The sequence below is a fragment of the Larus michahellis genome, chromosome 6, assembly GCF_964199755.1.
Source record: "Larus michahellis chromosome 6, bLarMic1.1, whole genome shotgun sequence".
NCBI classification, from domain to species: domain Eukaryota; kingdom Metazoa; phylum Chordata; class Aves; order Charadriiformes; family Laridae; genus Larus; species Larus michahellis.
This window is the reverse complement of record NC_133901.1, coordinates 40,502,243-40,515,841: the sequence shown is the minus strand read 5'-3', so window position 1 is coordinate 40,515,841 and position 13,599 is coordinate 40,502,243. Positions and strand designations below refer to the sequence as shown.

At 41.6% G+C, this 13,599-nt stretch overlaps 1 protein-coding gene across 4 annotated transcripts in view; it reads right to left on the bottom strand.

Annotated features, from left to right (window-relative positions):
* The window catches only part of ANK3 (ankyrin 3), a 381,272-nt gene that overhangs the window by 115,673 nt on the left and 252,000 nt on the right, over positions 1 to 13,599 (bottom strand). For all 4 annotated transcript variants that reach the window (XM_074592967.1, XM_074592968.1, XM_074592970.1 and 1 more), the window contains 2 exons: positions 10,376 to 10,474; positions 2,487 to 2,585 (listed from right to left, as the gene is read on the bottom strand). In XM_074592967.1, coding sequence (XP_074449068.1) covers positions 2,487 to 2,585; positions 10,376 to 10,474 — 198 coding nt within the window. The remainder of the gene's footprint in view (positions 1 to 2,486; positions 2,586 to 10,375; positions 10,475 to 13,599) is intronic.

The window sequence follows — 13,599 nt, the reverse complement described above, 5'->3', positions numbered from 1 at the left end:
TAATCAATAATGACGACAGTCATACAATCATAGGATTGTCTAGGTTGGAAAAGACCTTTAAGATCATTGAGTCCAACCATTAACCTAACACTGCCAAACCAACACTAAGCCATGTCCCTAAGCACTGTGTCTACCTGCCTTTTAAATACCTCCAGGGATGGTGATTCAGCCACTTCCCTGGGCAGCCTGTTACACATGATATCTTAAAAACTGTCCCATGATATCTTACTGTTACCTGACACCTTAAAAAAAACCAACAAACCAACCCCGAAAAACAGAAGAGGACCACAGAGATGAAATAGAATACCAAAGGCCTGACTAGGCAAACATAAAATTATCAGTGATACATAGCTTATTTTGTAGATGTGTTAAAGGATTTTAATCAGGGAAAGTGCCATTAAGTCCGGGGGGGGGGGGGGGGGGGGGGGAAGGGAAAGAGCCAAAAAAGCCTAGAAAAAAATCAGTAATTAAAAAAAGATGGACATTGATACACGGTCATTTCTCACACAGAAAATCATTGGCATACTCAGGACTAGAATTCAGTTTTCCTTTTGCATGTAGAAAACCCCAGATTACCCATTAGACCACTGCCTCCCCTGAAAATAAATCTAAGGTTATTCCAGGGCAAAAAAGGGTTAGCACTACACTAAGCTCCAGCAGGAAATAGCTATCAAACTGCAGTCTGGTTATTCTTCTGAGTTTTATATAATATGAGAAAACTTTGTGAAATTCAAATTCTTTCAAAGATGTGCCCTATTTCCAATAATATATGACTTAATTTGAAGAAAATGGAACCACATATTTTTGCAGAGGACAGTACAACAGTTTAATGCCAAATGAACGGATTCATTTATGTCATTCAGAGGTACCCCTGCTTCTTATCTCACCTTCTGAAAACAGTACAATTAACATATCAGAGGGAAACTCAGGAAGACCTGCACTTTCTTTTGTTCACTTTTTAACACATAACATAGTTTTCCCTCTTTCAGAGAGGAGGCTCCCATTTGGCCAAAGGTGTTTATATAAGCCTCTGCAGGTCCCCAACCAAAGTGTGTCTTTCAGCCTTAGGCTATTTCAAACCCATTCTCCCATGTTCTCCTCTGCCTGATTTTGGCTAGTGACCTCTGGGCCAGGCTGTGTGAATCTCCTCAGGAAGAACAACAAATTCAAAACCCACAGGCCTTGAACAGCAGGGTAAGTTTAGGTGTAACACCTGACAACACGAAATCTGTGCGACAAAGAAATATAGTTTCTTAAGAGAGGTTCTCATTTATGACAGTGGAAACCAAAGCAATGGTGTTTAGTGTTTTTTTTTTTCTTTAAGTATTTACTTGAGCTACCGGAGAGTGTGGAATAGCCTTACTCCTTGGAGTATGAGCTCTAGGCTCTGAGAGTGGCAGTGGTGTGGATACGCACCCCAAGGGGCTCCTAGACAGCCCCCTGCTGTCTCCCCCTGCTCGTGAAGTTTGCGAGTCCATGGAAACTCCAAATGCAGAGGATGGGTGGATCCTGTCTGTCAGATTACCCATGACAGCACTTGCCAGTGACTCACTAGGCAGGGGAAGGCTGGTGCCAACCTCCCCAAACAAATGCTAAATATATTCCAATAAGGGGGGAAAAAAAAACAAAGAAGAGGGAGGAGAAAAGCAGAATATAGAAGGGCACTGAGACAGAATAGGACAGGATGACAGAAGAGAGAAAAGAAATAACAGAAGGAAACAAGAAATGTTGTTGAAATATACTGCTTGCAGACTGCGAGAAAAAATGTAGTGGAAGGTTATCTTGGGAAAGTACCTCAACAAACTGCACAACCCAAATGTCAGCCCTGAATGAGAAAGTCATGGATTGTAGTGGTGTTACAAAACAGACTGCTGCACTGAGATTTAAAATTAACAGCACAGCAGAGACCACCACCACCGGAAGAGTTCTGGCAACTGCGTGCTTTAATGCCAGCCCTTGGGTCTAAAGCAATCTGCACGCTCTGGCGCAGGTGATTTGAAATTCCCATGAAGAATTTTGCATGATAAACTGCAGAGAGATAGAAAGTGGAGAAACTGGTAATCAGCCCAAGTCCTAAGGAAATATGAGCTGTCTCTGCAAAGAGACATTGCTCTATTTTTATCTCTTATCTCTAGTCTAGCCTTAGGGCAATTTGGTGCAAGCTGAAGATATATTGTAATCACCATGTATTTATTTCAGGATAGATACAGAGATTTTCAACTACTGAAATTCTGAGGGATAGGGTACCATCCATGCCTTTTTGCTTGGCGCAGAAACCTTTTCTTGTGTACCTCATTTAACACATTTTACATACGCAGACGTGTGCTACATACGGCATTCACTTTGGAGATCTCCCACACAGTTACTTTAAATAGCTATGAAATAGGAAAGTTATTGTCAAACCCTTAAATATATGAGACATACAGAATTACATAAAAAAGAAAAAAAGTACAAGGATTATCTCAGCAGAAAACAGTACCAGTTACCTTCGTTTTGGAAAGAATAGGGGCACCACGATCCAGCAGCATTTCTACAACCTGCTCGTGGCCACTTCTTGCTCCACAGTGGAGGGGGGTCAACCCATCCTGTGGGACACAAGCATTATAATCGATTAGTTTCGGACACAGTAAAATCTTGTGCACTTCCATAAAGACCTATGATGTCCTAAGAAACTAATTAATTCCTTTAGGATGTGCTCCTACACAACTGGACAGCTGAACCTGTTTATTCAAATGGACAGAGTACATTTTGGCTCTGATTTTCTAAACATGTAAACAGTCATATTGAATTGGTGCTCATGCAGTGAGCTGCTTCCAGGCCCTCACGGTACATGCATGAAGTGGTAAATACACATCCAAGAAAAAGATGAGAGGGCTCTTCAGGTACTTTTTGTCTGCATGCCTTTCAGAAAACGGGGTCTTTCATTTATCAGTATGCATTAAAGTTAATGGATAGTCCTTTTGTCTGAGAGAAAAAAAAATAAAGTTTTTCCTACTTAGACTTTTTTTATTACACAGATTTTGACAGGTGTACAGCAGATGAGAAAACTATCTGAATCCCAGGTGATAAAATTATGTTGGATTAACTTCTGTCTCTTACGGAGACCGTACTTGTGTGATTTCCAGCTGAATTACTGGTCTAGTGTCAAGGCATACTGTCAATACCTCTTTTAGAATAGTTTGCTTAGTAATAGCTATCATCATATCAGAAATACATTCCTTAAATAAGGGGAAGACTCTTTTTAACATTAACAGAGTTAGTCCAAACTGATTTGATTATTCTTTGACTTGTACCATGTTTACAATGCTCAAATAACCTGCTGCACACGAGTGCTATGATGCAAGAGAGCACATATGCCTTGAGTAATTGCTAGTAAAGTCCCATGGAGTTTTCCAATGCCATGACGTAGTGCTTGTTACAAACAGTAATGTCATAGTTTCAAGAAAAATAAGGAAGAAAAAATAATGTTTTCAGAATTAGGAAGAGCAAACATTGAATTTGTTACAAGCAAAACAAATATGCAGGAGATACTGTCACACAGAAATAGCGTTGTATTTTCACTAAATATGTCAAAAGAGAAGCCTTTATAAGAAAGGATGAAACTAATAAAGAAGAAAGATAAATACTTATTAGTTTTCCAAATACAAGTCATAAAGGAAGGGGCTTTTCCCAGTGTCTTCCAGCACTCTGATAACACGTATGTTGTATCGTCTAAAATATGTATGTCACATCATTTTAATAAAAAGGATTATCTAAAATTCCTTCTCGCACATCCTGTGCTTGCTAATTCATGCACATGCACTTCCTCTCTGTCTGTCTCTGTACGGTAGCGAGTACTATTAAGATACCTCCTTAGACATATTTTCCATGCCTAATTAAAGTATTTTTTTCTCGATATTTCCTAAACCATTACACTCTAGTAGAACATCAGTTTAAGGCCTGCAAGGTGTAGAGGGCAGCCGGGGAGAGGGAGGCAGTGATTCAGAGCGCCTTACACTCTCCTGCGTCTACTTTCTTTCCCTCTCCTAATGAGCCTATAAAAGATAGCAGACTGAAACTGTTGTAACTTTTTTTGCTAGTCTCATTTAAAACTTGTATGGTTCTCATTAGGCATGTTCTTCCACTTAAAGTAAGGCATATGTTTTTGATGTAGACGAAGAAAAGGTTTTGGTTCAGACTTAACTTGATCAGGACTCAGGGAGTCATTTGTTCAGGCAAGATGAACACAGTTTGTCCCACTATGTTCCTACTGGCATCTCTGGAGCTGATGCTACTGTCTTTTCTGCTTCTTTCTGTTATTTCAGCCCGTGAAGTACAGGGAGGGGTATGTTGTTAAAATGCTACTACACAAAATAAAGATGTATCACTCAAAACATATAAGTAAAGACAAAGAGAAAAAATATCAAAACCCATGAATAGTACGTTTATCAGCTGAGTTGCAAATGTTTTGCTGTAGCTTCACAAGTGTTTAAAAAACACAACGTGTATTTCCCATACCAGTAGTTTCCACAGGCAAGGGCATATCAAGTACTGAGCAGAACGCAAACAACTAATATAAAGATATCGCACACACTGAAAAACATGTATGGGAAAGACGATAAAAACAAGCAAGGCAAGGTAGCTAGAGACCTGTAGGGCAGGAACTGAAGATCATGTACATTAGTTTGTTCTTTCTTTTTACTTCCTATAATTATCCTATTCTCCAGGCACATCAAAGAAAGATAGGAAGATCAGGCACAAAACTGTAAATTAGGGAACATTTTCCAGATTTCATTCCCCCCGAGCTCATTTCACTGGCGTACCATGGATAGTACATACCAAGCTTACAGAGAATAAGACACATTTGAGCATCTTCATGCACTAGACCAGACCCTTAAAAGCTACTCCAGTGCTCCCCAGAGCACAGTGCCCCAACCCTCTCACGGTGCCTGCCCCCGCGAGCTTGTGCCTACAGCTGACAATGTTCCCGGGGCACAGGAGGTGGCAGGCAGTCATGCTTGGCCAGCCAGAGCTCGTTCTAGTCCACACAGCAGTCACTACCACCAGATGCTTCGCATGGTGTGACACAACATTACAATGCAATGTAGGTGCTTGTTGGGACAGACGCTCTAGCGCTATTGTTAAGATAATGTCAGGACTCCCACTGTAAAGTGCAAACACACTTGAAGACAGTTCATTTAGCTGCAGAGATCTTTTTTTGGTATTCTGAAAAGGTATCGTCTATTCACCTGACTTGGTTAATTGCTATATGGCATTAAAAGCACATAAAAGATCTGAAACACAGATCACAGAAAGATTTTGTCTAAAAAAAAAAAAAAAAAGAATCTGAGATTGAAAGAGACTGCTCCGAACTCAGCAAGACTTTACTGATTTTGTCAGGAGATTTTCTAGTTGCTTATTTACTGTTCATATAGACTATACTATGTGAAGCGTAAAATACATTACACGTATTAGGAAACAAACTTGCCTTAATATGATAGTCTGCAGTGGCTCAGAAAAACCATTACAAACGATTATGACAATAATCTGCAGATTAAGGACTCTCTAAGTATGCGCTGACATGATAAATCATATCATCTGTGTTATCTATCCCTCCAGAGAGCCTGAGAGCAGCTCCAGCAAAACCAGGAAGACAACAGGAGGAGTTCTGCTTAGGCACGAGCTTCCCATAAGCATTGCTCACCCACATCTGGGGCTGCTGCTCTTTCTTTAGCTTTTATTCCAAACACACACAGACATGCCACAAACAAATGAGATCTCAGCATTTTTTCTGGTCCCTGTTGAGACTCGGATACCTGTGTAGCTCCCTGATCTTGTGACAGTGGGGTCGCAACTGGCTTGAGGTTAGCAGATGACAATGCAGGCAGCTGAGCCTCCCTGCTGCAGTGTTTCCCTGCCACCACACGTGGCGCTAAGGGACCCCTGAGTGGCATGGGTATGCACAGACCAGCCTCCTGTGCTCCCCAGCTACCCCTTCCCTGTCATGCTCACCCGGGGTTTCCCTCACATAACGGGATCCTCCAGGGCTGTACTCCAAATCCATGGTAGCCACAGTGCCACAACTCTCACACCAGTGAGTGTCAGCTTCAACCCAGTCTACGAACGACGAAATTAAGCACAGCACCCGGTAAAAACTTTTTTGTGATGCAAATATTCGTCAAGAACTCGTCAGAATTTGAGCCAAATCCCAGAACCTGTCCATGGGCTTGGCAGGAGTGTGACAGGCACGCCACTCCCCTGAGCCAGAGGTAGAAGACGTGCTTCCCCAGGGGAGCAATTACTGCTGCTTCCAGGGTTTATCATCCCCATCGCTGCTTAGGGAGCCTCCCTGGGCTCTGTATCTCATGGTCCCTCCATGCTCAAAGTCTCCTGAATTCTTCACTTCATTGGCACTATTGCAATTTGTCCCTTCTGTACAATAGGGCAACAAAGAAGGTTTGTTCTTTCTACACACGAAAAATGCACTGAGAGTGCCAAGTCAGTGTTATTCTTGTAGTTATTTTCTATCTTAATACACGGGGCTTTTCTGGAGCAGCTTATGTATGATCTGATGCATCTTAAAAGACCATATCCCACATGTTTTCATGCAGATATGAGTGCTGGCCTGTTATTTAGCTGCAAAATCAGTAGAACAAAGATTATAAACACTTGCCGTTAATCCAAGCTAAAACTTGCTTGCTGCCTGCTTCAGACAAATTCACTTTGGCATATACAGTGTTAGACAGCCAAAGCAAATCAAGCTAATTTAATCAACCTCTTTAATTAAACTTTATTTTTTTTAAAGTCTTTTCCGGAAGACAGAGAAAAAATAATTAGGGCAACATTCAGTAAACATGTTAAGTGAGGCATTAATAGGTCTTTGCTTAGAATGTTAGTTAAAAACCTTAATGATAAAAGCTGCCCCGGATGGACAAAAGCAGAACATTGTTCTTGAGGAGCAGCCTTAAGAATTCAGAACAAAGCCCCAAGTACCAGCTGCTAGACATCTCGCACAAAAAAAGGACAGAGAGAACATAAACAGCGGGTTAAAATAAACAGCCCAACATAAGCATGAACTGAAACGAAAAAAAAAAGAGATGGCTGAGCCTCAAATTAGTTGTAAGATTATTTTTGGAAATAACCTCGTATGCTCACACGTCATCTCCACTCCTAACTAGAGTTTGCAGGTATGCAACAGTATTTACGGTGTCAGAAAATCCTAGTCCTGATGAATATAGAGAAACTGTGTGTCTATGCATGACTTTTACAATAATTCCATCAGGATAAGGATTTAGCTCTTCACGTTAACCTTTTGTGCAGTTCTTCAGCGCTGCAGTTTCCGGGACCATCTGCCAGCAGCAAACGAAAACGCTCATGGAAATGACTAAGGAAAAGAAATCATTACCCCAACGTATTTAATATGCAGGAAAGGCTTTATGTGAATTTATCTATAAAACGAGCATGTTTGTTAAAAATAGACATTATGTGGAGCATATTCCTAATAGCCCAATACAGAGAATGGATTGCAGAAACAGATCACAAAATGCCAGCTGAATAGCTAAATGTGTCCCAACTAAGAGTCAGCGTAGCAAATCCTGGCCCTGTAAGGGTTCGGTCAACAACACAAAACAGTATCTTCTGCATGGTGAATTACAGACCTGATACAGGAGAAACAAATACCTAGGAATTTCTGCCTTTGAGCAAAAGAAACAAGCAATTTTCAATAATTTTTGTCCTTTCATATGGGTACAGAACCTTTACCATTCACCTTTAAGGAGGTATTTTGCGTTCCATAACCAATGTTTGCATTAAATAACATCATGGTGTCCAAGACAAAAACTATTTTAATTAAACAAAAAAAATTATTTTGCTCAACTCCTATCCACAAAAATTCTGCTCATCTCTTTAAAACCTCAAAAAAAAAAAAAGAAAGAAAAGAGGGTGGGCTCTCAGTTACAAATCTGGTGCTATGAGCCTCACTTATTTTCACGTGCAAATCCCATCTGTTTATCGAGTTGTGTGTGCATTCAGCACCCGCACCTGCCCTCGCAGAACACCACAAGGCCGGGCTCTGACTGGGCGTCCGGCTGACAGGCATGACTTGATACATGGATCAGAAAAGACAGCCTTGGCTGCTCTTTGCCTTTCAGTACATCCAGTAGAGGCGATGCTGTCGCAAAAGGATATGACTGAAGCTTTTGTCATCCAGTATTTTTTGTAAGGCCGTTCTATGTCTGGGACGTTAGAAAAAGAACGGTGCTTAAAAAAAATGAAATGACAGCAAAGTTGACATGCCGCTATTGTTCTGCCTTGGAAAACATTGGGTCAGGTAGGAATAACAAGAGAGTTTTAGCATGAACATGCATTGCAACAATTAACCTTTGCTATCGAATATGAGAACTAGGCAGACAGTCCTGAAACAATGTTCTTTCTTCATCTAGCACCATATTACCCCCAGCATTCTATTGCTTCTCCTATTGATTTCTAAATCCTTCCCAATCTATTCCAGCGATGCTCTTCCCTTCTCTCAACCATGCAGCTGTCTGCTCGGTTCTGTGAGCCGAGGCACATGCTGCCCAGACCACAGGCTGGTAAAGCCTTGCCAGGATGAGTCAGTGCTGCTGGGAGCAAAACTTCCACTTAGTCACTAACTGCCAGAAAATGATGCCTCTGGCAATGCCAGAGAAGTGCAACGATGAGCGACACACATACAGCACAAGCAGGAGAAGTTATGCAAATCCCTTCTGACTGAAGGAGTGGATAGGTGTTTGGGGAAACAGGCAGTCTCTGGGGGAAGCCAGAAAAAACAAACCACCGCTTCGTGAACCACGCTCATCCTTTGCCTTTCGCCTCACTGGGAAGCTCTGCCAGATTCAGGAGCTGTTAATGCTTCTGCCCTCTTCCTGGATCCTGTTTCCATCCCAGCCTGTATTTTTAGTTACATAAATTGTCCTAATGTCTGACCCTGGAGCCTGTGATACAGAAAACGAAGAAGCAGATCACAAATTTTCAGAACTAAAAGAAAAGAACAAGCTGGACTCTAACTATTTACAGCGGTGGTCCCCAACATTTTGGCTGCAGTGGGCCATATAATTGCTTGCAGAGAGGAAACAAACAGTCACTTGTCACGTCCCTTTCTCCCTGCTCTGACCAAATGCGCATCTGTCACACCACCAAAATGTGGCCCTCCCCACCACATGGTAGACCTATGCCCCTCAGCCTGGCAGCCCCCATGTAGCACGTAGGAGGCTGATATTTCAGTCCAGAAATTATACCCACTGTTCACATTATCCATGAAAAGTCATCCTTTCTGTCTTCCCCAATTAGAAAAACCAGAAACATTTTACAAAGAAACCATGAGTGAATTCTAAAGGTAAAATAGAAGAACTAAAGAAAAACATGTGGAGAGAGTAAAGAGATGACAAACTAAGCTGACCTAGTTTCTGAATGTACCACAGAAATAAAAAATACAAATGTGCCTCAACAAGCACTGCAGGAAATCTCAGAGACTGCTGAAACACTGGAAAACCAAACAGAAACCTGCGGATACATTAATAACTGTAGGAAATAATATTCTTAGGTTATGTGTTTGTTTTGTTTAGAATGATTCTGGTGGAAATTATACAGAATAATTAAAAATGGAAGATGGATAGGTGATAAGCTAATATTTCAAGAAAATGACAACTGTCAAAAAGTTACAGGCACAGCTCCTGAAGTTTCCCTCACATGCACAGGAGCGTGTTGCAAAGACTGCCATGACAGCCCACAGCTCCACTAGTTCTAGGTTTACTTCCAAACATTTGAACTTTTTCCTTCTCTTTTTACTGCTGTGTAAGGATAACCGTATACATTGAGCTTCTATGTCACTCAGCGGGTAGGGTTAGGTGTTAACCTGATGGAAACCGTCACTACGCCCAGCACGTTTGCTGACAAATCCAGGCCAGCAGCAAAGCACCCGGTCAGAGTTTGAGCTACTCCAGACCCAGCAGCAGCACCCTGCTCTGTGACACTGGGTAATGAAAGGCAAACACACACTGCAGCTCAAAGTCACTCTTTTAGCATTCAAATTCTGAAATATCTGAATTGAATTCTCACCTTTTGGTATTTTCCTGTACATTCACCCCTACCCCCAAGTAGTTAGAAGCAGTTCTTAATTAAATGCTCTATAAAGAACACGGAAAATTGGTGGTTCTGACCTTTGTCACACATGGTATTTCACACACTGCTTTAAGAGATGTAAATTGTTAGCATCCTACTGCAACCATTTTATAAAAAAGAAATGCAGCGCAGCTATGGTAGCCTGCCAGGAAAATGAATGATTTAAGCTGTACAGCAACTAACAGGTCAGAGGCAAGAATTCCACGCAGTCACTCACGGCATTCACACTTAAGCTTACCCGTGTTTTGGCATCAATTTTAGCTCCTCGATCAAGTAGGAGTTTGACCATATTTGCATTTCCCCTCTTCGATGCAACATGTAACGGCGTGATATCATTCTGTAGAAGAAAAAAAACCATGAAAGTAAATATCCATATATCTTTCTTTCATGGACTCTGTGATCAATTTGCTCACAGAATGAATTATGCCCAATTTGCTAGAGCATAACACAGTTTTGTTTCCCCGAGAGCATGAAAGCAAAGGGAAGCTGTGATCATTCACACATGTGAGTTACTGAGCTGATACCTCGACATATAATGTTATGAAGACAAACAATCAAGTTGCGGTTGGAGTTGTAAGAAGACATGATCATGCCTCAAGTTCTCAACTTTTGTATAGGAGTTAAACTTATGCAATTTTACTGACTAAACTCTAGCAATTTAATTCAGCTATGGTTGCTTCCGAGCATGTAATGATAAGGATTCATAGCGCACAACTTCAATGGCCTCGCAGGAGCCATGGAAAATAAATAAAACCATTACATCTGTAGGTCTAGTTCAAAAGCGACAAGATGCCGGTGCTATTTATTTCTCAATGTTATCAACAAATTCCGAAAGCCTCGTAAGCACCTTCGTTTCAGTGACATCACTAATTTCATCTACTGAACTTGTTCCTCTAATGGATGTAGTACCATACTTTGAGGTGCAACTGTGAGTAGGTGTATGTGTCCCCTCCCCACGTGGCGCCGGGCAGGCCAGCAGCGTGCGGCAATGTCACACACCGGGGACAGTTACATAAGCAATGCCTGTGCACACAAACACACTTCTTTAACGAGATAGAGCGGGGATGTTTCTTCACGCTCTGATGAATCCTTTATCTCGCAGTGTATGGAGGCCACATCCTGTATATATTTGATCATATGGAGCAAAGTAAAAATAAAAGGATTTAAATAGAGCATACACGGCTACAGTATGAAGACAAATAGAATTGTAAAGAACATGTTTCTGTGCATTCAGAGTCAGCGTAAACAGCCGGCTGCGTAAAACCAGCTTCCCTGTGACCGAGCAGAAAGCGATAAATTTTAGTGAGCATGTGTCCTATGGCTGAGTGAATCAGAAAGGCACCCTTCACCTTGCATAGCTGGAGAGCCGCACGAGTGTCTTGCCTGGCCGACCGAGCGTTTAATAGTGCTTCCTCCAAACTGCAGGTGAGTGCAGTGAGAGAAAAGCAGCGCTGAAAACAGATCCCCTCTCAGATGTGACAAGCTGACTCACAGCTTAGTAATAATGCTGAGTCCCTAATCCAGGATGCTACGTTTTCATTTACACAAAATTTCACTATAAAGCCAACTCACAGCTACTAGCAAGTACTAACTAATGTTATCACAAAGGTAAAATACATTTTAGCCAGGTGAAATGACACAGCTTCTTTCTCCACTATCGATGATCGTTAGAGCCTCAAAGCAACTATTACTCCAGGGTAGCTTCTAATTTCTTTAATAACAAACAAAGTAAACCAAAAAATTCATAGCACATTAAACAAAAAGTAGGCTATGCCTCGTCCTTCCAGGAATGTAAAACTGTGTGATTGCTTAACTTGTAATTTGTGAGTTAGTTTTGAAAAAAAAGAATTCTATTTGACTGAGAGTTGGCATTGAACATGATATGGCATCAATATATTACTTTATCAGCCACAAAGAGGGCAGAAAAAGAGAGGAGAAAAACAATCATGAGGAGATATTTTCTGCTTTTCCTCCCTTCCTAGGAGGAAAGATGTTACTGAGATCAGACGGAGAGAGATGAATTCTACTTTCTTGAGAAAAAAACAGTAAAGGAAATAACTTTCATGTCTTCAAGTAAAGGGTACTGCAGGTAATTTAGACTGAAGAACCACCTTTTTCCATTTGCTGGGGTTGATGGGCAAAGGGGTTAACTCAGTCTAATAGACCTCAGTGCCCTGTTAATATGTCAAAATAATTTAGTACTAATAACTTAGTAACTAATAATAATCAGAGGGGTCATCTCCAAGGGGGATCTTACAGTAGGCATCTGTCCAAAACAAGACGATAAGGCCAATGAAGCTGTATTTGGGTCACTTAAGGAGGCTTCGGGTCAACAGAACCTGGTTCTTATGGGTGATTTCAAGTACCCAGACATTTGTTGGAAGAAGAATACAGCAGCTCACATGTCATCCATCAAGTTCCTGGAATGCGTTGAGGACTGGTTCCTCATACAGACGTTAGATGTGCCAACCAGGAATAGGGCACTGCTGGACTTGCTACCCACAAACCAAGAAAACTTGCTTTGTAATATCTCGGTTAGTGACAGCCTTGTCTGCAGTCATCACAATGTTGTGGAGTTTGGGATCCTGCTGAGCACGCTGAAGGTTAGCACTAAGACAAAGGTTTTAGATTTTAGAAGAGGAAACTTCAGCTTGCTCAGACCTCAGCTGGGAGGGTTTCCATGGGAAGCTTCCATGGAGGATAAAGTAGCTAGTGAGTGCTGGGAGTTTTTCAAGAATGCTCTCCTGGAAGCACAAAACCAGTTCATCCCCCTTAAAAGTAACGTAAGCACGTAGAGCAAGAGACTCCTTTGGCTTAACCGCAAGCTTCTGAGCCTACTCAAAAGCAAGAGAGAAGCGTACCAGAGATGGAAAACTGGACGAATACTCATTGAGAACTACAAAGGCATTGCCAGGGCATGCAGAGATTCAGTTAGAAAAGCAAAAGCTCAGCTCAAATGGAAACTAGCCAGACACATCAAAAACTACAAGAATGGGTTCCTCAGGTATGTAAACAACAAGCAGAAACAGAATGAAAATATTGTCTCGCTGTTAAACCAGAGAGGTGAATTAGTCACCAACAACGCTGAAAAGGTAGAGGCTCTCAACACTTTCTTCATCTCTGTCTTTGCCAGCTCTGTTGGGCCTTAGGCCTTGGAAATAACAATCCAGGCTGATGGAAACACAGACCCACCATCAGTGAAGGAAGAGTTGGTACATGAACTGTTACAGGAGCCTGAGCCCTACAAATCGATGGGGCTTGATGTTATCCACTCCAGGGTGTTAAAAGAGCTGGCTGACGTTGTTGCAAGGCTGCTCTCCATAATCTTTGAGAAGTCATGGAGATCAGGGGATGTTCCAGGAGTCTGGAAAGCAGCTAATGTCACCCACATCTAGAAGAAGGGCTTAAAGGAGCATCCAGGAAATTATAGGCCAATCAGTCTTATTATTTCAGTCCCTGGGA